This window comes from Rousettus aegyptiacus, unplaced genomic scaffold (assembly GCF_014176215.1).
Source record: "Rousettus aegyptiacus isolate mRouAeg1 unplaced genomic scaffold, mRouAeg1.p scaffold_m13_p_8, whole genome shotgun sequence".
NCBI lineage: Eukaryota > Metazoa > Chordata > Mammalia > Chiroptera > Pteropodidae > Rousettus > Rousettus aegyptiacus.
In genome coordinates, this window is record NW_023416311.1 from 36,081,583 (window position 1) to 36,107,103 (window position 25,521).

The 25,521-nt window shown below is 33.3% G+C and overlaps 1 protein-coding gene across 2 annotated transcripts in view; it reads right to left on the reverse strand.

Annotated features, from left to right (window-relative positions):
- Positions 1–11,009: 11,009 nt before the first annotated feature.
- The window catches only part of SRFBP1 (serum response factor binding protein 1), a 59,221-nt gene continuing 44,709 nt past the window's right edge, over positions 11,010–25,521 (reverse strand). For both annotated transcript variants that reach the window (XM_036226327.1, XM_036226328.1), the window contains 4 exons: positions 18,292–18,373; positions 16,575–17,268; positions 15,320–15,357; positions 11,010–11,855 (listed from right to left, as the gene is read on the reverse strand). In XM_036226327.1, the coding sequence (XP_036082220.1) occupies positions 11,674–11,855; positions 15,320–15,357; positions 16,575–17,268; positions 18,292–18,373 (996 nt within the window). In that variant the 3' untranslated portion in view covers positions 11,010–11,673. The remainder of the gene's footprint in view (positions 11,856–15,319; positions 15,358–16,574; positions 17,269–18,291; positions 18,374–25,521) is intronic.

Below are 25,521 nucleotides of genomic sequence, written 5' to 3' on the forward strand. Positions count from 1 at the left end.
AAACAGATAAGTTAAGATATAAAAATAAGAGAAAACTTAAAATACACCAGGCAAATTTTTTTTTTTATTTTCAGTTATTCCACTAAGTCTTTAAAGAACAAGAGAGAAAAATCTTATAATCATTATCATAAATGCTTAAAAGGCATTTGATAAAACTCAACAACTATTCTTAATTTTTAAAAAAAACACCTCAGTAAGAAGAACAGATCTTAACATCGCAAAAAAATATCTATCTAAATCTAAAAGTCAATTTCATGCTTAAGGGGAAGCACTTTCAGAAGCATTCCCATTAACGTCAAAAACAGGCAAGGAGGTTTACTTTCATATTATTATTTTATGTTGTACTAGAGGCACTGGCCATTCCAATTAGGTAAAACTTTTAAAATTAGGAGCAGGTAAAATAATCATTATGCTAAAATGATCGAATTTGGAACCTGGAAAAATGCAAAAGAAACAATGGAGTGACTATTAAAAACAGAGAGTTTATAAGTGGCTGCAAAAACTGTCAGTATAACAAAAATAACCAGTTAGAAGGTTAAAAACCAGACAGCATTTATTATATGAATAAAATAAAATATCGTTTGGAAAAAAAATTAGGCAAAGTCAAAAGACAAATGAGAAAATGAAATTCTTTGCAAATCATCATAGGTAATGGACTTATTTCTTTAACATGTGAAGAGCTCCTACAAACCAATAAGAAAAAGACTAAGAGTCCCAAATAAATATGGTCAGAAAACAGGTCATAGAAATAAAAATATAAATGGCTATGATAATTGTTCTCACTTTAAATTAATGGCAATAAACTCCAAATAGGTTCCTAGGGCTGCCCAGTAATCACACTGTTTCTGATTTCAATTATTCTCATACTTTTCCTAGAGGATTAATTCATACCTTATTCTCTATATGATAAAATATCTTCTCTCCCACTTTCATTACAATGTTACTAACCAAGTCCAAGCCATCCGATCTCTCATCTGGGTTATCCTAATAGCCTCTGAACTGATAGCTGCAGCTATTCAACTACAGGGGTCATTGATAAACTGAAAAATAGTTGTATATTATTTCTTCGAAATAATATTTATTCAAATATTTATAGAATATGTATTCAATAAAGCAGATATTTAAGTGAGTACCTACTATGTTCTAAGCACTGTTTAAGTTTGAGACTTTGCAGAGAAAAAAACAAAGTCTTTGAATGCACAAAGCTTATATTCCAGATGAGGAGACTGAAAACCATATCAATATATATGTCGGGTGATTACTGTCATAGAAGAAAAATCAAGCCAGGAGGGAGCAATTATAATTAGCTGATGTTTTATAAGGAAGGTCAGAGAAACTGTCCCTAATAAAATGACATTTTCACAGACCTAAAAAACTGAGGGACAGAGCCTTGCAGATACCAAAGTGGAGAACATAAATATAAGCACTAAAGAAAGTAAATTCTAGACATTAATAATGCAATTACAGTGCTTACAAATTTGATAGGGCCTGAAAACCTGTCCTTTATTATAGGTGGTGCCTATCTTAAAAATAAAAATTAAAAAGTATTTACACAAACTTCAGATGCGAACTAAATCGGTTGTTGTAGGTATATGTGAAGACTATGAACTTCTGTCCACGAGAGAGCTAAGCTAAACTCTGAATATTCATACCATGTTTAGTTTAAAAATAAACACAAATAACCTTCTTCCCTTCATTGACCCTCTAAGTTTTGGCTGTTTTTACTGAAAAACATCCTTTTAATTTTATCCGGAAAACAACATGGAGAATAACTTTCTTTCAAAACAAGTTTCCCCTTGAAGAGAAACACATGTTCAAAGTACAAACAACATTCCAGTATCTGACTTAAGGCTACTTAATTTCTGCATGATGATGTCATACTTAGGCTACTGAACATATTCCTGTATGTATCATTTCTTCCACAATTTTATACTTTAGGCCTATTCATGGAAGCAAACCTACTGTTTTATGCAACTAGAGAACAAAGAGGTCATGTATGAAATACAAATACTTCCCAGGTAATGAATAATTTCTAGAACAATCAAAATTAATATTCCAACATAATTCTTTAAAATAAAATTTACAAGCTAATTTAAAAATTTGTTTGTAAAGAAAAGACATAAGAATAGCCAAGAAAACTTTGAGGGAAAAAAAAAAAAGATTTATGAGTAAACCAGGATACTAGGTATTTAAAGAAAATATAAGACTATAATAATTTAAAATGTAACATTGGATCAGAGAAATAGATACGTGAAAAAGGGAAAGAGCCTAAACAATCCCATAATTATATGGTGACTTTTCAAATCAGTAGAAAAATAACAGAACTTCTCAAAAATAGCATTAGAACAATATTCATGGTAGAAAAAATAGAACATTAGATCCCAACCACGGATCATACATATATTACAGTAACCCTAGCTGCAGTAACAAATGCACTAAATCTCTGTGACTTAATCAAGTACTCACTTATTTCTTGCTCATGTAGAGTTCAATAGGTAGGTAGTAGGGTTGGGGGATTTGCTCCAAACAACTGTGCAGGAAACTTGGTTGATAGAAACTTCACCATCTTCAAGATCTATTTTATAAGGTTGCCCAGGATGTCAAAATCTAGCTGGAAAACAAAGAAGAAATGTGGAAGATTGCTTGGAAAGTTTGTGGGGCAGGTGAAAATCATGTAATCATTTTTACCCACATTCCACTGGCCAGCATTTGTCTAACTTCAAGGAAGCTGGGTAATTTAACCAGGTATCTAAGGAAAAGAAGAAATAGATTCAGTGAATGCTTAGCCAATTTTTAATACAGTATGTTTTCCTGGTTACTAAGTATCCTATCACACCTAGAGCACATTCCCTCCTTCCCAAAGTGAGACAATCTAAAGTCCCATCCACTTATTGCAACCAGCTAAAAGTCAAAGAGCACTGAAAGATGCAGGGTTCTCTCCATTCTAGATATGGCTCCTTAAGGTTCAGTGACACTTGCACTAACAACACAATTTATAGAAATCTCTCTACTACTACCAGATCCAATAAACTATGGTAAAGCAAAGACAGGAGATCTGCCATCTGGTAAAGGAACCACGGGAGACACACAGAAGGCATTGGTGTACAGAAGTTATGGCATCCTTCTGGCAGGCATATTGAGGTCTCTCTCATCTTACAGTAGGAGCATCTCCTTGTTTTCAACTTACTATCAGGAAGGAACTACTTATTTAATATTCTTTATAGTTCTGGATCTACCCTTATGTAGGTTCTCTTTTGTCTATTATCACACTTTAAATACATGATGGGGTCTGTGCTAGTAGTATCTCCCAAAGTTATTTCCTAAATATAATTCTCAAGGCTGCCTTATTTTTTCCCTCCTTTGCCCCATGCCTTACAGCTAGGATGTTTAGGAGGAAATGCCATACCTTTACTCAGGTCTGTGCTGAAGCCAGAAGTCTTAACGGACATTGGTGCATAATCTCTTATCATCTGGGACTAGCAGCAGTGGCTTTTCCATTCTCGTGCGTGTGTGTGTGCGTGCGCGTGCACCTGCAAACTAACAAATTATTTCCATGTCCCATCTCTTTTTTCTATTGCCTTGATAAATGCAGATAGTAACAATCAATACTCACTACCACCATTCCGCTTCCGATCTCTTTCCCTAGAGCTATGGGGTTCATGGGCATGTGATCCACATTCCAAGCAATTGCAAATGGCCGTTTTTAAAAATTTTGTCACTTCATAACACACATCTCCACTTTCCTAGCCCTGGATATTAGTTTTAATCTTGACTGTCTGCTGGACCAATGCTATGTATTTTAGATTTTTGTTACAGTGGCATTCTTCTAGCAACACAAATTTCTGCATCAGAGTAATGATACCTGTTCTATTAAAAAATCCCCAGTTCTCTCTGGTTTCATACAACAGCTATATATTTTTGATGATAACTTAAGTAAAATTGACTTACGTAAAGGAAAGGGTTGATGACTGATTCTTGGTCATTTAAGTTCCCAGGCTGATAGTTTTTTCTTTACCTTAAAAAGGGGGTCTTCTAATGTCTTCTTGGAAATTGAATTCCATCTGAAGGACAAAAAAAAAAAGGGTGGAGAATAGAAGAGGATTATATGGGCCAGACCCGGAAGTGATTTACATAACTTTCACCGATATTCCAGTTTGCAATTCTTAAGTCACATGATTGCAACCCAACTTTGAGGGGATAAGAAATATAGTTTAGTTGTGTACTAATTGGTTTAATTAAATAGTTTGCCAATCTCTGCCAGAATACACAGGGGTAAATTCCAGATAGATTAAAGGTAAACATAAACCTTTAGCAGTGGAAAATATAGAATTTAGGGATGTCAAGAACTTTTTAGGGTACGAGAGTTCCATGAACTTCCATTAGACTCTCAGAGGGGACAGAACAGAGATAAACTCCTGATGGTGCAGGCCTAAAAGAAGAGGCTCTTGCTGCATGAAAGACACAAATACCTACCGGGATCCTTCTTCTGACTGAGAAAACAAGCCTTAGGCTATTTAAGTTCATCAAACACTGTCAACCAGGACACAGGTAAAAACTTACTGTGGCATGGGTAGAGTAAAAGAAAAAACAAACAAAAAACATCTCTACCTCTGGAAAGGATCAGGAAGCTATCCTGCACCCAGACTAGTAGATAGCTCTAACAAGAAACTCTGCCAAACAAGATTCAGCAAAAATATGAAGAGTTTAGCTGCCTCAAGGAAGAGGGGTAGGATCACTGAGAAAGCCAATATACCAACATCCAGCCACCCATGATCCTTTAAACATGAAAAACATGAAAAAAATATTTTAAATTTAAAATTCAAGGGCTCAAAGAATTCTTTCCATGAGTTCTTTTTTGAGGACTCTACTAGAAATTGAACTTTGTCCAAAAAAAAAAAAAAATGACTGGGAAAACTTTAGCAATTTAGCTTTAATATAGTTAATTGCAATTCTAAGATTAAAACCAAGGATAGAAGAATAAGGTTATATAAGAATGCTTTATGTTATGCGTTGCATGTTCCAATGAATAAAAACAATGCAACTGAAAATGAGAGGAAAATGGAGATCAAATGAGAAAAGTAAGACAAACTCATTAACTGTGATTTAGGCAACAAGTGAAAATTAAGGGATGTTATTAAAAATATAAATGCAAATTGTGACTAAAAAAAAGAAAGAACTAAGGGTATTAAAAAGGGTGCAAGAACAAAGATAACCACCAGAAGAGAAATATTAACCTTCCTAAATACCAAATTCAGGAATTTCTGTATTAAAAAAGCATAGCAAACACCTTATGAAAAGAAACAGTAAATTAATATAATAATTATAGCATAAGATAATCTGACAATTAAAAGCAAACATATTCATCTTATCAACAATTGTGGAAGATTTAAATTGCTTATTAATGGGAAGATTTTCAATTTGGCTCATAAAGACCCAACTATATGCTCTATTCAAGAGACAAGCCTAAAACAGAAAGGCTAAATATACAGGGATAGTCAAATGACTCCAGGAAAATGGAAACAGGGACAGCAACACTGATACCAGATGAAGCAGAAAGAAAACAACAGCAAGGGAAGATTTTCTAACTATGATTCTAAATCCATCTGCAAAAGTGAAATAAAAGGAAATGAAAAGAGAAACTGATACATCTGACTGTATATAATAAGTGGCAAATGAACCACATGACAGAAAAGTAAACAACATAAATAAAATCAAGACAATGACAATTTTGGGAAAAAATATTTGCAATACATATAACAGATAAGAGCTAGTATCCCTAATATACAGATTACTTTTAAAAATTAGGGGAAAAAGACAAAAACGAAAAACAACCCACCAGTGGAAAAATAGGCAAGACAGGAAATACACAAAAATGGTTCAAAAATAGTTCTTAAAAATTAAAAAAAAGTATTCAACTGTACCCATAATAAGAAAAATGCATAATAAAACTATAACTAAAGTAAGGTAATTTCTCACCTATCCAATTGTCGAAAATAAAAATGTGAAACAACAAACTCTGTTGGAGAAGTTGTTAGGAAACAGACCTCTTACACATTGCTGGTGGAAATACAAAGTGGTGTAAGTTCCATGAAGGAAAATTTGGCAATTTTTAAATAAAACTGCTTATGTATTTACCTTCTGACATAATATTCTTACCTCTAAGAACATATCTGCAACATCAAAATGCATACCATTGTTCATATTTTCTTTGCAACTCTGTTAAGTACAAAATATGGAAACTAACCTATATATAACCATATATAGATGAGTGGTTGAATAAATTGATAGATTACCTACTGGGAACACTATAAAGTTTTTTTTTTTCCCCCCCAATGAGGAAGATCTCTATGGATAGATCTGCAGTAATTTCCAGGCCATATTTAAAAAAACAAAAAACAAACAAAACAAAACAAAACAAAAACTTCAGAAAAGCAACTAGGGAATGCTGATTTTTATATAAAAAAGAGAAAATAATAAAATATACATATATTTGTTCCTCTGTGCAAAAAGCAGCACAGGAAGGACACATTAAGGGACCAATGAGGCTGATTTTCCACAGGGGATGTGTGCAAATGAGGTGGAAAGCAGGGAGCTGCCACTTCTCTGAGTATAGCTCTTTGTGTAGCTTTGACTTATGGAACAATGTTGATGCTTCACGTAAAGAAAAAATACAAAATTACCAAGAAAGAAGAATTCCTTAAAATAAAATACCATCAGAAATGTAGGACCTAAACTGCATTTCAAATGAAGTACTACATGGAAGAATGGAAGGGGAAAAGGACCAACCTAGGTAACTTTTTAATTATTTTAAAAATTGAGATACAATTCACATGCCATAATATTCACATTTTAAAGTGCAGAATTCAATGGGTTTTTGTATATTGATGAAGTTATACAACCAACACCACCATCCAATTACAAAACACATTAATCAATTCAAAAAGAATTACCATACCATTAGCAGTCATTCACTATGCCTCCCTACCCTAGCCTTAGCAATTCCTAATCTACTTTTGGTCTCTATGGATTTACTTATTCTGGATTTTCTATGTAAAGCATTCCGTGTATTTTGTTTGGCTTCTTAGCATGCTGTTTTCAGAGTTCATCCATGTGACAGTACGTATCAAAACTTCTATCTTTTATGACTGAATAATACTCCATTGTAAATATAGTTGACCCTTGAGTAACATAGGGTTTAAGACCACCAAACCCCCTGCACAAACATCTGTGTGTAACTTTTGGCTCCCCCAGAACTTAGTATCTCCTAAGTTCTGCTCCTCAGTATCCAAGCACTGGTTCCAGGGCATTCCCCAGCCCCAACTGCAGATACCAAAATCCACAGATGCTCAAATCCCTTATATAAAAAGGCAAAGTTCAATGCATACAGTTGGCTCTCCACATCCACATACTACCAACTGTGGATTGAAAACAGTAGAGTATTGATTGAAAAAAATCCGCATATAAATGAACACACACATTTCAACCCATGTCGTTCAAATCATCTATGTGTGGCCTAGTCCCTAATTGGGGACACAATGTAAACAATAGTTCAAAGGTTAGGAGAAAGAAAATGAAAGTGTACTGTCTTAAGCTAGTTTGGCCATATGTAAAGTGGTATACTACTATCTAAGGTTAGACTGTGATGAATTAAAGAAGTATATAGTTTTAATTTGCATTTCTCTTATGGTTAGTGACCTTGAGCATCTTTTCATATGTCTATTGGTCATCGGTATTTCTTCTTTCGAGAAGTATCCATTCAGGTCTTCTGCCCATTTTTTAATTGGATTGGTTTGTTTTTTTTTGTTGTTGTTGAGTTTTATAAGTTCTTTATATATTTTGGATATTAAGCCCTTATCAGATGTATCTTTAGTGAAAATCTTCTCTCAGTCGATTGTCTTTTGTTTTGTTGATGTTTTCCTTTGCTACACAAAAACTTTTTGGTTTGATGTAGTCCCATTTAAAACCACAATGAGATATCTTCTCACACCTGTCAGAATGGCTATTGTCAATAAATCAAAAAACAAGTGTTGGCGAGGATGCAGAGAGAAAGAGAATCCTCATACATTGTTGATGGGATTGCAAAGAGGTACAGCCTCTATGGCAAACAGTATGGAGGTTTCTCAAAAAATTAAAAATGGATATACCTTTTAACCCGGTAATTGCACTTCTGAGTTTTTTATCTGAAGAAAACCAAAACAATAATTTATAAAGATCAATGCACTCCAATATTCATGGCAGCACAATTTTCAATAGCCATGATATGGAAGCAACCTAAATGCCCATCAACAGATGATGGGATAAAGAAATTATGGTTCATATGTACAATGGACTATTACTCAGCCATTAAAAAAAAAAAAAGAAATCCTACCATTTGCAATGACATGCACAAACCTAGAGGTTATTATGCTAAAACAAGTCAGAGAAAGATAAATAACATATGATTTCACTTACATGTGGAATCTAAGGAACAAAAAGAACCAACTCATCAAAAACAGACTCACAAATATAGTAGACAATTTGGCAACAGACAGAGGGGAAGGGGGTTGGGGGACTGAAGAATGGAGGGAAGGGTTAAAGAAGTACAAATTAGTAGTGGATAGTTGGTCATGGGGATGGGGAGCATGGCAGAGGGGAACGTAGTTAGCATTAATATGATGGTTAGGTGGAGGGCCAAGGGAGGAAGGGAGAAATTGAGGGGACCGTTTTATGAACTACATAGATGTCTAATCAATGTACTATATATTTTGAAACTAATTTAAATAAATTTTTTAAAAAGATGTACATTGTAAACCTTATAAGCCAACAATAGACAAAATGAATAAAATATACCCAATTAACAAAAAATGCAAAATAGAAGGGGTATCCATGAGATCATACTGAAATAAATTTTTTAAATGCATATAGGAGCAAGCTGTTCTTTATAAAAAGCCAGCTAATGTAAAAAAAAGGAGGAATTTTTTTAAATCACCATTTACAACAACTATAGAAACAATTCTTTCCTGTAGGAATTATGAATAAATGTTAAAACTAGTACATAATAGTTTCAAAACAGGACTATACACAAAGTATCTCCCCATAAGATTATTAATTACAAAGTGAAAAAATAACTTTTCAGTGAGAAACCGCATAGATACCACTTGAAACAAGTAACCAAAGTTAACATCACCAGTACTAGGCCACATGAACATCACCACCTTCCTCCTGATATGCACTGGGACATACGACATCCCTTTTGTGATATTCTTGCCCGAAGTACCTAACTTGAATTTATAATGGAAATATCAAACATACCCAAAGAAAGGGACAATGCAAAATAATTGGTTTGTACTTCTGAAAAATGTCAATGGCATGAAATACTAAGACAGACACAAAATAGTTCCCAATTAGAACGACGTGACAATTGAATGTAAGATGATGACTGAAACCTAAGGCATGATGCTGGCTTTTCTGTTGCTGTTAGACACTGGGACAATTGGCAAAATCTGAGTATTTCATATCTGGATTGTGGTAATACAAGAGAATATAGAATGGCTTTGTTTTTAAAGAGAAGATATAAAGGGGGAGGGGAGAGAGGGAAAGAAGAAAAATGAAAAGAGGAGAAAAACAAAAAAGGGTGTGAGAAGGAGATCAGATGGAGAGGGAAAGAGGGAGAAAGAGAGGGAGAACTAAGAAAGAGAGGGAGAAATAGAAGAGGAGAAAGTAGAAAAGGAGGAAAAGAGAGGGACGGTGAGAGCCAAGAATAAAGAAAATGCAGTAAAATGTTAATGTTTGCAGAATTTGGGTGAAAGATATTGTGTAGTAAAGAACTTGGCCTTAGTCAAAGAGAAAAACTGCCTTTACCTTAAGCTTCTTGAAGGCAATCTATGTTATACCTGATAGGAATATCTTTGTTTAGGGCAGGAATTGGCTACACTAAAAAGGACAAACCATGTGATTTAGAATGGGGGCTTTAGGTCACATGGTATCAGTCCATTTGGGCAATCAATTGATCATGCCTTGATAGTGAAGACATGATAAAAATTCTGGACACTGAAGCTCGAGGGACCTTCTCAATTAGCAAACTGCGTATTGATGCCAGAATAGTAATGCGTCCTAAGGATAATAGAAGCTTTGCATTTAAACCCTCACAGATGTTGCCCTACGCTTCTTTTCCTTTGGATGGTTATAATCTGTACCCTTTCCCCGTAATAAACTTTGAATGTGAAGTTCTTAGAGTTTTTAGTGAATTTTGAACCTGAGGGTGTTTAGGGAACCCTCCAACCCCAATCCCCAATATACACACCACCTCCAAACCTGAAGTTGATGTCAGAAGTTATAGTAGTCTTGTGTGGGCTCTTCTAACTTTGTAGTTGGTCCCTAGCTGCTTGCAATTGGGGTAAGAAGTCTTGGGCACACTTGGCATTCTGGACAACCGTACTCTCAACCTCACGGTTTGGCTAAATCTGGGTAGGCAATAGAGACATTTTTCTTTCATTTTTCTGTAATAAATTTTCATAATGAATATTTCAATTAACATCAATTTTACATAACTGAAATTATATCAAAATAAAATTTGACAGAATAGAAAAAAATTTGCATTCAACATAGCAAAACTAATTTTCTTTCTGCATAACCTATTGAATTCCATTGCTCTTAAGTTCTAGAAAAAGAGAGAATGACTCTCCAGAGCTTCTGGATTCCTGCTGATCAGAAGGCTTTTCCTACCATTAACAGCACCAATGAATAGAAAACATGGAACTTAGTTATTTTTATTTAACCATTAGTTTGTAATTTCTCCAGAGCAGCGAAAGTAAAACATCTGAAGATTTTTAAGTCTTGTCTTCCTTTTAAGTAATAGTACTATGATTTATATAGTCCTTTCTTCAGTGAGTCATCTCATAACCTTTCTGCTATCAATTGAAATACTTTCAATCATACCTCCTTCAGAATTTGTTCTTATAAATACCCATTATAAGTTCTCAAAAAAAAAAAAAAAGTTTCTATAAGACCACACAGCCAAGTAATTAGATGATACACATTCCAAATTTAATAGAAATATTTACATGAAATGAAATATAAAACCAATTTTTGTTTCTGTTGATACATTTAAACATGCATGTTGCCTAGATAACTGAAATATAATTCAGAAATCCAAAACTGTCCTGGGAAACTAAACCAGTCAAAAAGTATATGATCACAAATAATTAAAACTATAATAAAAATTAATATTTATATAATTTATTTTCTTGTATACCCATAAAAACATTATTTTAATCTTAGTTTTGCTAACAAGAATAACTTTTAGCAAAGTTGACCTATTTTAAATAGCTACGATTTCCTCATATTTTCTATTATTTTAAATATATTTTGACATTTATTTTCAAGGCAAAGAAACATAGACCTAAACCAGTGAAGTGTACTTCATGATAAACACAAATGAAAAAATCTGAGTTATAATATTAAAATTCTTTTATAAAGAGAACAGTCTGGGCCTATATTTAAAAATCAGTTTAAGTATGTAATTGACTTGTGGAAGGCTTACATAACTTGAACATATTTAAAAAAGAGAAATAAAGACAACATTATTTCTATACCTCGTCCAAAGAGATTTATTCAAATGTAAGTTTAAATAATAAATTGGTTAAAAAAAAAAGCACTTTTAAATGGAAAAGTTCATTAAAAAAGAGATACTAATCAATCATCAAATGTAATTTTTTTCCCCTGAAACACAGCAATTTTGGATTGCTGTTCTTTTCGCCTCCTGCTTGCTTCCCAAGAAGGATGAAGAGGAAGTGGTGACTGTTTTGTATTTTCAGGTCCATTTTGTGAACTCTTGATAAATTGATTCTTGAGCTGAGGTTCATTCTGCTGAAAACCTGGAAAGAGAAAGCAAAAATCAGGAAAACTATATACCCAAACAGCATACAAAAAAATATATTTAATTTCCTAAAATCAGTATTACTGAGGAAATTTAGTTTTAAATGAAATAACCAACAATTTAAACTCTAAGTCCAACAGGAAATAGTCTGAAGTTGAAATGTATAAAATGAGCAGTCAATTTTGGGAAACGTGCTGTAAATAGATGTTTATTGCATGCTAATATATGCTGTACTGTCTTATTTACATTGATAGTAAAAAAGGAAAAGGAAACAATTCAGACAATGTGGAAGGCCAAAAAAGAGGGTGGGACATCTTATATTTTCAAAGGAATGTCATTTGATATCTGTGTATAAAGCAAATGTAGCAAGAAAATACATGTGTTTACTAAGATATTGGATCTGACAATGTTGATAAGAAAGATTTACTTTTAAAAGGCTATTAATTCATTCCACTCCCTTCTGTTATTGAAAAAAAAAAGTTATTATTACAATGTAAACTACTAAACCTACTCAAATATAAGACGAAGTTCTATTTTAGTCATACAGTTATCCACCAGATATGAGGGTGGCAACTTGTATTCTAGTCTTTATAGCCTTTTATTTATTATGAGGCACTTCAATTACATTACTTGGAACTACGAAGGACTGTTTGAGGGAGACACACTAGCTGAAAAGACATGAAAAAATGAACGTTTATAGAATCAGAAAGAAAAAGGGAGGCAAACAATTTAATATTAATTTATTAAGCAGTCCTAGGAGTGCATAATTTCTCCACTGCCAGTTAGACTTCATTGTCAAAGGCCTTTTAAAGATCTCCTTTAAAAGCAAATGACATGTTATACAAACAAGTGCACACAGTTTGGGATGCCATTTCCAAAACATCACTGTACACAGATTTAATTGTCCCATATCCTGTACAAATCACACGTGCTCTAGAAAACCATGTTATAATACTCAAAAGGTGGAGCTAATGATGAAGAATGAAGAGTTTAAATGTTAAATGAAATTGTTTCAAGAAAACTGAGATTTAAATAAGGCAATATTTCTAAACTAATATATATTTTTTATAATTAAGTCAAGTAAATTTGTATGTGTAAATAAATTGATAAATATAAATATATAAGCTAAGCAAAAACAAACAAAAACTCTTTTACATTGGTCTCATTGGGAAAATGTGGGCGGGCCTTACATTTAGAGTTATTCTATGTAAATGAGGCAGATTGTCAAGGTTTTGTTGAATCTAGTTTTCTTTTCCTCTGGATACAAAACTAGAATGTATTTCCTATCACGCTACAGTTAGATGAGGTCATGTAACTGAGTTAGAGCCAATGCAAGGTGAATAAAAGGCCTGACTATAAAACCTCACACTCAAGCCTCTATTCTCTCTCTTTTCCCAGTGTGTCAAGAGAACTCCTAGAGGCACACTGAGGGAAAGAATACAAGGAGCAGAGAGACTGTGATAAATAAATAAATCACGAAGATTTGGTAGTTATTTGTTACAGTCTCCTATGCATAATACTGAAAATGCTACTGTGAAGTGGAGTACAGCCACTGAAATAACAAAAATTCGACACTTGCTTAGCAGTTCAGCAATAGGTGGTAAGGAAATAGGTATTTAAGGCTGAAAAGTCACACCCTGTGTAAGAAAGAAATAGGTAAAACTGCTGCAATGAAAACTTGGAAATGAGCTACACATCTGTGGAGTTTGTAGCACCAGGATAAGTGGTTGGAAGGGATGAAAACATCAGTGTAATGGTGGCTCTTTGGCAATTTACTACCAAAAAAAAAAAAAAAATAATAATAATAAAAGAAAGAAAATAAAAAAAAGAAGAGTTCAGGAAAGAATTGGTCAGCTCGCAGGCAGAAACTAAGGGAACAGAGTCCAGATATTTGGGAACTTAAGGTTTACAAAAGCCTCTGAACTATAAACAGTAAGAGATAAAACAAAAAATTTAAGCAGTAAGGGCCCAAAGAGATTGAGCCTTGACACAGATATAAGAGTAAAAGCATGGCCTTCCCAACCAAATCTGAGAGTTCCAATAAAGCCAACAGTGAATGATGGTGGGATGGCAAAAAACCCATAAACAAGGCAATTTTGAGAATTAGCTCTAGGAAAGCTTTGGTATAGTGACTAGCAAACAAATGGACTGAATGGAAACAAAGAAGTCAGAAATCCCCTAACTTTTTGAAGGAATTGTACTGTAAAAGAAATCACATGCCTGGGCTGGAAAAGATCTGACTCTTAAGACTTTAAAGCATCTTTAGGATCATATATTTTTACCAGTCACTTGGGGCAACCTCCAAGAAGATCATACTAAATGTCTACTTCAGATGTGGCCATGGAACAAAGATCCTCCAAGAACACAGGGGCCATGGAGAACAAGTTCCTCTCAGAGCCTTCACAATTCTCGCTCAGATATGTTCTGTGCCTCCCAGTTTTCATTTAACTAATTGAGTTTTTATTATGGTTACTTTGCCCCTGCTTTGTCACTAAATATTTGCTATGTAGTTTGTGTTTTTAGTGCATAGGGCAGTAAAACTTTGAGCAGTGAGATCCATGAGCTTTGATGGAAAGCACCGTATCATCACTCAGTGATCCTGGGCTTTGAGCTAGATGCAGTGACTGAATGGAACTTCGGGCTGGTTTCATTAGGAAACAGTGTGCTCTATGTGTGGGACAAAAAGTGAAATGGGCTTCGGTAATCAAAAAGACGGTCATAATGTGTTCAAGAAATTCCATTTTTATTGTCTTCCTAGCCACACAGTCTGCATTTCGTAGTCTCTTTGGCTAAATGGGTTAATGTAATTGAATTGTGGCTACTGAAATGTGAGAACTGATCCCTGCCACTTTCAGGTCTGATCCATGAAAACCTCCTGCAAAATTCTCCATGTACTTTATTCCTTTCTGTTGGTTAAATGAAGACTATCCGGGAACTGGAGGAGGAAGGAGTCAAAAGAACAAGCTAGATCCTTGAATGACTATGTGAAACGGCCCCTCTGCTGATTCAGTGGACTGTGAAGTGAGTGAAAAATAAATTTTTGTTTTGTGAGAGTTTGGAATACAAACAGAACTCAGCCTACTTAAATATATTAACTTCATTTGTTATGAATTAATCTGAAAATACTTTGATTTTCCTCTTAATGTAGAGAGTAACAACATATTAATGTAGCATGACACTAAGATATAATTTATATAATAGTTTACTTAAAGAATGTATTGATTTAGTTAAAGGTAAATTAAGTAGACCCAATATTTCATAATAACTATTGTCTATATTTTTCCCACTGGCAAGACATAGAGGAAAAAAAAAACAATTTAAATTAAATATAAGATGCTCTGTTTCCATTTCTGTGAGTACATAATTCATTCATGTTATTAAGCAACCAGATATTTTCATCTTTCCGCTTTGGCAAAGTATTGCTTAATTGCATATGGAGGTCAGGGAGCCATTAATACATACCTGTGGTGTTGCTTTTCGGAGCCTGTTCTTTGTAATTTCTAAAAGAAAAAACCATTAGGACTTTAAAAAGATAAATAAACCTTCTGACTTAAGAAGATAACATAATAAAACTGATGATAAAACTCATTCAGTAAACTATAGTACTTCCTCATTCTACCAGCAATTTATAAAGAAAATTATCAAAACTCCAGGTTTTAGCTATATCATAAGTTTGTTAGACCCCAATATTACTACAGAAAGGTGGGAATTTTCTTCTCATTACCCTCATAAGGACTTCTAGTCACAACATATCCTATCTTGGTTACCTTTCGTCTACTCTTGAGGACTAACTAGATAAAGAATTTAAAAAATCTTCTTGTGGGGCAAATAAAACATGTGACAAAAATTAAGATTTATATTTTGTGAAAGAGGGAAGGAACAATAGAGTGCTATTTTCAAGTGAGAAAAAAAATGTTACCTTTTTAGGCAGGTTTGGGAGATAGAAGTAATATTTTAATTATTTTCAAGGCTCCAAAGATGTTTGTGTGTCTTTTCCATAGTCTTCTTTTGAAAAGTTCAACATGACATTTTCCTATTCTATTAAAAATGATCTCTGACTTATAAATACATAGAAAAACAGTTTACTGAATAGCTGTTATTGAAGAAATTAACTAACCATGTGTGAAGATATCCCCTACCAGATTAAAATTACAAATGAAAATAAACTTATTAATTTAGGACAGCTGTGAAAAGTGGGGTTATCATCAGGTACAGACAGCAGCACCACCAAATATAAAGCAGCCTGCAGTAATGCAGTGGTACAAGCAGCTGTATATGCTAAAAAAGGAATACATAATAAAATGACTGATAGTTCCAATAATGGTTTTGGGTTAACAAGAAAAAAAAAAAACATATTCTTTTCAGAAAGTTCTGTTTAAAGAGTGAAATACGTTGAGACATTTTCAAAAGTTTTTCATCAAAAACTAACTCAAAGTTTCAAAAGTTTAATAATGGAAGGAATAAACAAATTAAGTAGACAAATTATTTGGCTATAACATCTTGTTTCTCCTAAAGCTGGATAACTTTGTCATTGCCATACGTGTATCTGCATATATTACCCCAATATAAGGTTGGAGAGGTCCAAGTCTAAACACAAGATGCATTTTGTATAAACTAGAATTTTGCATGGGAGACGGTCTCTTATTAGGATGTGTAAATACTGCATATCCTTAACAAAATGAAGAATTATTATTCCAGAATAGAAAAACATTCTTACCTTCTAGAGCTTTTAGATCCAGATAAAGAATGGAAAAACAATGATTCGAACTTCCTTGCTTCTGTACTTGACTCGTTCTTGTCATTTCTTATGCCCCGATGTGTTTCAAGTATACCTTCTTCAGGGAACATTTTTTGGGAGGACTTTTGTTCTAAGACTGAAGAATGGTAACTATTTTCCTTCTTTCGTGTCCGTCTGACTTTCCCAATGAAGAAATCATCACCACTATCACTATCTTCAGACATGGAAGACTGTTTATAAAACCTTTCTTCTGTGCTATCATCAAAATACTCCTCTTCTTCATCACTATTACTATCAAGTAAGCTATCAGACTCTTTCTCTTTTTTGGTTTGACATAATGCTTTTGTTTTTGGATCAGCAGGTATCTTCTGGGGTTCAGAGAGAACTACAGAATTCTTTTCAGAAGGCTTTGATAGAGAATTTGGAACGTTTACTGCTTTGGGTCCATGTTCTAGCTTTGCTATTTTTTCTTTTGAATTATTTATTGGTTTCTTTGACAATACTTTGGCTTCTTTGTCTTTTTGCTTATTGATAGTACTATCTTCATGATGTAACTTAATGGGATCATCATTTGAATACGAAGTGTGTTTGGAATGATTTTCTTCTGAAGCCTTCTTTGATGATTTAACTTCAGAATCATTTTGTCTTGCATCTTTAAAGGCTTTGACAGCAGCTGCAAGAGAAATAACACACGACTTGTTTCAACATTGAAACAAACAAAATATCACTGTTTCAGTATAGTATTTCTAAATTATTTGGAAAAACTTAGGACAATTTAAACATTATATTAAATATAGTCATGCACCACATAAAGACGTTTCCATGAACAACAGACCACATATATGATGGTGGTCCCATAAGATTATGACGAAGCCTTGGTGTGTAGCAGGCTATACCATCCAGGTTTGTATAAGTGCCCTCTATGATTTTCACACAAAGACAAAATTGCCTAATGATGCATTTCTCAGAAAATATCTCTATCATTAAATGACACATGAGTGTATGCATAATGAATGGGTCTGAATTCACAAAGAAATCTATTGACTTTTTAAAAGCCAAACTTATAAGGCTCAGAAATATCCATTTAAAATCTAAAATTTAAAAAAAAAATCACTATTTCGTGTCTTAGAGTTATGAAGAGTAAAAACTTCACTGAATGCAAATAAATAAAAATATTTCTTTAATTCCTGTAGGAATATCTTGATACAATTGTAGAGCATCATAAATTGGCTTTCAGATTTAAATATCTTTTAATTTGTGACAAAAGTACATAATCTTTCAATACATTTTACAATATATACACATATAAGTGGAAATTACGTGACCAAGTACTGGCAACATCTAAATAATATATCAAATATTAGAAAATCAATTGTATTCAATAGCAATATAAATGTTACTTATAAATGTATGAAAATATTATATATTATATAAAAATACATGAATATATATTATATATAGTCACATATTAAAATTTAGGAAAAAAATATAGATTTAGTTTTCCTTCAGACACCAGATACCCTCCGTATTTTCAGGTACCCTTTCACATTTGGAAATATTTGAAAGAAATATTTATAATATAAAAGATTATCAAAAGTAAAAAGAACAAAAAACATAAATAAATCAACAGCCACTTATTCAAATGATATACACAAACTCATTTAAGTACATTTCTTAAAAATCAATTAATTCATACCTTTTAGTACATCTATTTTTTTCTTCAGAAGTGGGTGCATTGCTAATCTGGCAATTGCTCTTTCATTCGCAGTTGAATCAGGCTGCAAATTGAAATAATATACACAAGAGAATAAAAACAATGTGGCAATATTAATAAGTGAATCAAATAGAGTATGTCATAATTTTCAAAAATCTGAATCAAGAAACAGCAATTTGTTAATATTCTCACTAAATAAGTTACCTGTATAATCCATGCTAAAGATAAATAAAATTCACGAGGACAAAAATACTATTGTCCTTGAACTATTATAACTATCATGTAATCAATAAATATTCTTTGAGTACTTAATATCTTTCCAAAATTGTGGTAGGCACCATTTGTGACATTAAAAAATATAGTTTCTGCTTTTAAAGAGCTTAAACATCAAGTTAAGACTAAATATGAAAGAATCAAATAACATAGCATTAAGCTGGCGATATAATTTATGACTGCTATAATGTTTGAAGTTCCATTTAAGAGACCAAGAAATTATCTAATTCTACATATTTACATTTTAAATGTCTAGTATTACTAGTGCATTCTCATAACTTTCCGCCAGTGCCTAATGGCCAGCACTTTACATATACCTGATAATAACTGAATGGGTACAGATTATACATAATATTTAATGTATTTATAAATTTAGAATATTCATAATTCAGACTAATTGCTTTAAATATCATCTGTAGGCAAGCTGACAACTTTCAAATTCTACTGCCAGGTATAACTTGAGCTACAGATTCATTACCTAACCTTCTATTTGATGTTAAAAGGTACCTCTGATTTTCTTCTCAAATTTACTTCTATTATAGCCTTTTCTGACTTATTATATGTAATTTCAATTTTCTGGTTGCTTGAGCCTATACCTCTAAGGATTCTTCTATCACATTTCTCCTTCCTTCACATTTCATAATTATTCCTTCAGCAAGTCCTGTGATTCGATCTACAAAATATATTCAACCAGTCACTTCTCACCATCTCTACTCTTAACTATCTTTGACCAAATCACCAACATTTCTCACTTGGACCAATGTGATAAGCTCATACCTAGTCACTCTCCTTTGCATCTTGGTCACTCAGATCCCATTTTCCATACAACAGTCACAGTGAGCTTTTAAAATGTAATCAGGGACCCTATCTGTTCTTCTTTAAGCTTCACTGACTTCTGATACTTGGGCTATTCCATTGAAAGCGCTTCTCTACTTACAAATAAACACATGGCTGAACATCTCACTGTATTCAGGTCTCTGCTCAAATGTTATCTAAACTAACAGAACACGTTCCATCACTCTTTATTTACTTCATTACCTAATGCCACATGGCAGTGCAGATATTTCCATAACTGTAAGGCAAGGACTGTGCCTCCCTCATTGCTTTAGCCCTAGTGCCTATAATAGTAACTGGTGATAATTATCATTCTATAAACATTCCATAAAGCGAGTAAATAAATTTCACTAGTGTGTGAAAGTAGAGCCACCAGTTTCAAACAACTTTATTTTAAATTTATCCTTTATTGTAAATAGTCCAGTACGAGGCTTTTCCCCTCCTCTCAGTGATAAAAACTTTTGAGTACCCAAGTAAAAGCAAGATGATGGCAGTTTGGAATTCATTCTGTTGGGAGAACTGATCTAGGTAATGTCACCTGGAATAACACCTTTAAATTACACCTGATGTAAATCCTGTGCCAGGACCACTGTCTCATTACCTTCTGTACTGGGTTGAATAATTATCTCCCTAAAATTCCTGTCCAACTAGAAACTCAGAATGTGACCTTAGTTAGAAACCGATCTTTGCAGATATAATTAACTAAGAGGAGATCATACTGGATTAGGGTGGATCCTAAATCTAATATGACTGGTGTCCTTTTGAAGAGGACATTTGCATACAGAGGCACAGAGAGAGAAGGCTGAGGCAGTGATTAGTTATGATGCCACAGCCAAAAAAGGACTGGGGACACCAGAGGATGGAAGAAGCAAGGAACGGTTCTTTCCTAGAAACTTCTAAGGAAACAGAACCCTACTGACACCTTGATTTCAGATTTCTAACCTCATGAAACATGAGAGACTACACTGCTGCTGTTTTAAATCACCCAGTTTATAGTACTTTGTTATAACAGCCTTAGGGAAACTAATATACCTTAATTGACTCTTACACATCATCTTTGTTCAACTTTCTCCAAGAAATGTAGTCTAAGTGGAGATCATCCATTACATAAGGTATTAAGTCAATTCTCTACTTCTTCGATACCTTGCTGAGTTTCCTGATGTAATATAGGATTTCTTACCCATTTTATCTACCTTGAAGAGATATGACAGAATCTGGGAAGAAAGCCTATTGCTGGCATCCTGAGTCAGTCAGTACAAGCTGGGCTGCTGAAGGTATGGGTCAAACATGCTTACTTGAGTTTTATAGAAAGCATATTAAAAACTGTAGCACAGAACCCCCAATGAAGGACGTGATTTTTCAGGCTGAAAAGATTCAACATGATATATATAAAAATAGAGAGTGATATCAGAATATTGGAGTTTATAAGTATTTAGAGAAAAAACCACCCAACAAATCACCCCCCCCCCAAAAAAAAATCAAACCACTAAAACAAAAAGAAAAAAATCAGGAATCAGAATCAAAGGTCAAAAGGCAACAGAGCAATGTCTCTAAATTTCTGAAGGAAAATGATTTTCAAAATGGTAAGAATAAATATACTTTCAGACAAGCAAGGTTTTAAAAAGTTTACATCTCTTGAACCTTTCTCTCAAGAAGCTACTGGCTCCACTAAAATGAAGGAGGATACAAAAAATGAAGAAGGCCTGGGATATAAAAAACAGGAGATCTAGGCAACAGGAATCCCTAAGATAGTGACAGGAGATTTAGATTTAGAATACCTGGTGTATTAAATAAGTTTAGAGAAGATTTCAGTAATTGATGAGAAGATAAAAAACAAAATAAACATAACAATTGTAAACTATAGGAAACAATTATATGTAGAAAAGGAAAAATAATAATCGCACATTACTTGACTCATAGTCAAGATAACATCAGGAAATGTTCATCTAATCTAAATTTGGCCTATGTATGTATATTAGGAGGATAGAGGGGTACATATATGACACGGAGGAAGAATGAGATCTAAATACTTATAGATGACAGCAGGAAGTCAACAGCTAATGCTTAAAGTGTATTAATACACAGACTGATGGGATAAATTTGATGAGAATCAACTAAAGTTCAAAGTAGAGAAGAACTAATAGAGAACTGTCATTTTCACAAAAATATCATGTAAAACTATTTGTTTCTCAAAACCAGTGGTTGGCAAACTGGCTGATGGGCCGGTTCTCACCTGCTGCCCGTTTTTAAAAATAAAGGTTTACGGAAACACAGTCAAATTTGTTCATTTCTATACTATGACTGCACCATGTCACAATGGCAGAATTGAGTAGCTGTGACATACTGCATGGCTTGCAAAGCCTAAAATATTTACTATCTGGTCCCCTTACAGAAAAGGGTGTGGCATCTGCTCTGAGTTACACACAAGTAGAATCCTTAGTGGTGGTAAAACTAAAAAATTAGAAAAAAGAAAAACTTTTAGCAGGCTCATGACATTTAAAAGTTAAATTTAAAATACAAACATCACCACCACAGATTTTTGTTGACAAATCAAGGCAACAGGTTATAGCACCAAATACATTAAAAGTGCTTCCTGAATGGTGACATAATTCGAGATTCTGGTTTAGTAGAAACAATTTAGTAATCAGTGCAAAGGCAATAGTTTTAATCCTCAGGACAATTCACAGAACATTTATATGTAAAGACAACAAAAACAGTGAGTCTGACTATTACATACATGCTCCAGGAACCTGCCTTTCCCTCAGGGTACAAGGAAAAAAAAAAAGACACTGCAGCAGCAGCTATTTACCTTTAAATTGCTCTTTTCAGTCTATTTTCTGTAGCAACTAAAAATTCACTTCCAGGATAATAATCCCAATATATGAACATCTGTATTTGTAGAATAGAAATATCAGAAATTAACTATGCTCATTACATTAGTTAATCTCCCATTTTTAGATAAGAAGGTCTGGGAATCCTGAATAGATTTTGACAAAACGTATTCATGTGTAATTGTTCAAAACATGTCTACTATTGTTCTCAAATCTCTGTTTGGCAATTTGCTAAAAGCTTTGATGAACTGGGTGTTTTTCTTTCCTTAGTTAGCTATATTCTCCCATCTTAGATATAAAAAGTTTATAACTAAGAAGAGCAGTGGTAATATCTGTATATCTGTTGACTCTAGGTAAATATTGTTTTAAGACCCATTTTATCATTGCGTTTATTTAGCAAAGTTATTTCTCTGTCCCGGAAAATATCCCAAAGTGACTTAGTTATTCAATCTCAGTAAATTCTATTTATGAAAAACTAGAATAAGTTTCAAATTGCACAATTATGTATTAATCTAATAAATGAATTTGTTATTCTTATTTGTTATATTTGTTCCTCTATAACTGTGTTTTATGTTGCAACCTTGTGGAGGACTGATTTGGGGGAACATACCAGGTTAATAAGAAGTGAAATTGATTTGAAAAAGGCCATTCATTGTTTAATTCCAAGGTTGCACTCACACTCTAGTCGTCACAATTGGAGTTCTACAGTATATATCGCCTATGCAGCCATATGTAACAGTAGTGCATTCAAAGAACATAAAGGCTTGAGATAGGAAACTGGCTAGGTATTCTTGAAATCAAGTCAAGACTGTTAGTATAATTGTTAGATAAAACCTTTGGTCTGTGTTCCCTTTACCTCTTGTTAAAATTTGAATTTAAAAAATTAAATGATTTCTAATTGCTTTCTGAAGAATAAAATTAAAGGAAGATTAAATTTGACATTTTTACTTAGGAGAAATTTTTAAAAGTTTATTTAAGTGATTGCTGTAATTTATTAAATTTGATCATTTTGAATTAAGACTTTCTTTAAATCAAACATTTTAGGAACTACACGTACCAAAGTCAGGTTTCTGAATTCAGTTTAGTATGAGAATATTTGTTGAGAAACTAGTTTTCCTCTAAACTATTTGAGATAACTTTCTCTTATTTTGTGACCTAACTCCAAGTTTTTGGAAAGAAATTAAATATATAAACATTAAAAAAAGGCTTATGAACAAGTAGGCTCAACCTTTGGTAGTGCTTTGGGTCTCTGCTGCTATTTCCTTAAGTGCAGGAACTCACAAGAATTAGCAGTGCAGCCCCTGCCATGAAAGACTTCAATTCCTTTATCTCTCCATATTCATCTGTCTTCTTCTACCCTCTTTATATCTATTTATAGCTTGTATTTGCATAAACATGGCATTATGTGAAGGCTTGGTCTTACAAATGAAGACACAAACACCATCTTTTGAAGCTCATGACCTTGCTCTCAATTTAAAAGGTTAAGACAAATGCACAAATAACTATTCCAAGGCAGAATGTGATAAACTTCATGAGACAGAAAATGCTATGAAGGTTTATAGAAAAAATTCAACTACAGTATGACATACATCTCAAATTTAAATAAATTTATTTTGAAGCTTAAAAGGCTAAGTAGTCTCTGTGAGAAAACAGTTTTAACACCTGCATGAAAGTCTTCCCAATATTGAGGAGTAAGAAGGAAGCCACAGCTTTCCTTATTTAAAGCTGACACAATGTTTGCCATGGAAAATTCTCAGGAAACTGTGGCTTAACACACCTTCAGTTTCTTCCATTTCAAATAAATTAAATAAAAAAGGGAAAACACCTCATCTTTTAATGGAAAAATTTTTATTTTGGCATATGGGTATTTACTGTGAACACAAAGCATTTGGTATTGAATTTTGAAAAGAATTTTGAGAATGTACACGTGAATATAAACAACAGTCTACAAATGAAAAAGCTCTGTTACATGAAATGTTCATTCCTTTGAAATGATGCCTAAAACGAACTGGCTCTAAATGAACTGGTAAAGGTGGAATGCTAGTAGCAGTACTTTTGATATTAAGTGTACTTAATTTCATTCTAGGTTTTACCTAAAGATATAAATCAACATGTTAATATCTGTACTTATTAAAAACATTTAGAGACATAATAAGAAACAGCCCGTTCAGCTGGATATGAAGAATTGTGGCAAACTAAGCTTACAGTTCACATTTAAATGAATAGGAGACCATTACAGATACATCGAACTCTTACATAATTCCTATGACCCTGTGATTCTAAACTGCAGTCTTATACATATATGGAATCTTATTCCATCCTTTTGTCCTAAACTTTCATTTTGTAGACAGAGACCTAGATTTAGACCTTGGACCTGCCACTTCCTACAGGTACATATACTGTCTCATTTGTTAAATCGGGTAATCAACATCTTCCCTTAGAAAGCTAACATACATAAAACACTAAATGAGTCAGGCAACTAACTGGTAGATGTTAACAAATTTCCTTCCTCTCACCCTAGTGTTGTTTTTAATATAACTGTCTTTTATTTTCTACTGGATTACATATTCCTTTAGAACATATTCTGTGTCTTCTAGTCCCTTCATAGCTTCCACAGTGCCTAGCTGATTGCTATGTATGCAACAGATATTTTGAACTGAGATGCCCCTGAAATTATAGCAACAGCAGTCTGGAAATGTCAGTGTTTCTGTCCCTAAACTCTCTAGCTTTAAACTCCCATCATATACATATTAACTGGTTACTTATTAACCTTTCTACTCCCTTTCTGAATTTGAAAAATAAATACACTATTACTATTGTTATATACACAGGAGCACACGTACACACATGAATACTTTCTATATGAGATCATTGTTATAAGATCAATTAAGAATGTATAATTGTGCAAGCTGTAAGATGTTACACAAATCAGTTTATTCTGTTCTATTCTGATGGTCAGATAACCTCAAATGTGCAGAGCTCTGTGTAACAGACTTATTTCATACTTGGTCATCTTCCAGTCAGCTCCCTTCCTATGGCAAACTAAAGAATAACAGTCCTCCCTTTAAAACACTCAGTTGCCTGCCTCATTTTTGTTTTAGAGGTTTAATTTATTAACAGATTTTAATATGAAAGAAACTGAATCCAATGGAAAGATATGACAAATGAAATAAAATAATAACAAAACAGTTTAAATCCATCAAGAACTTAGATGAAACAGAACTATTTTCCCTTCCTCCCTCTCTACCTCTTTTACTACCTTTTTTTTCGGGGG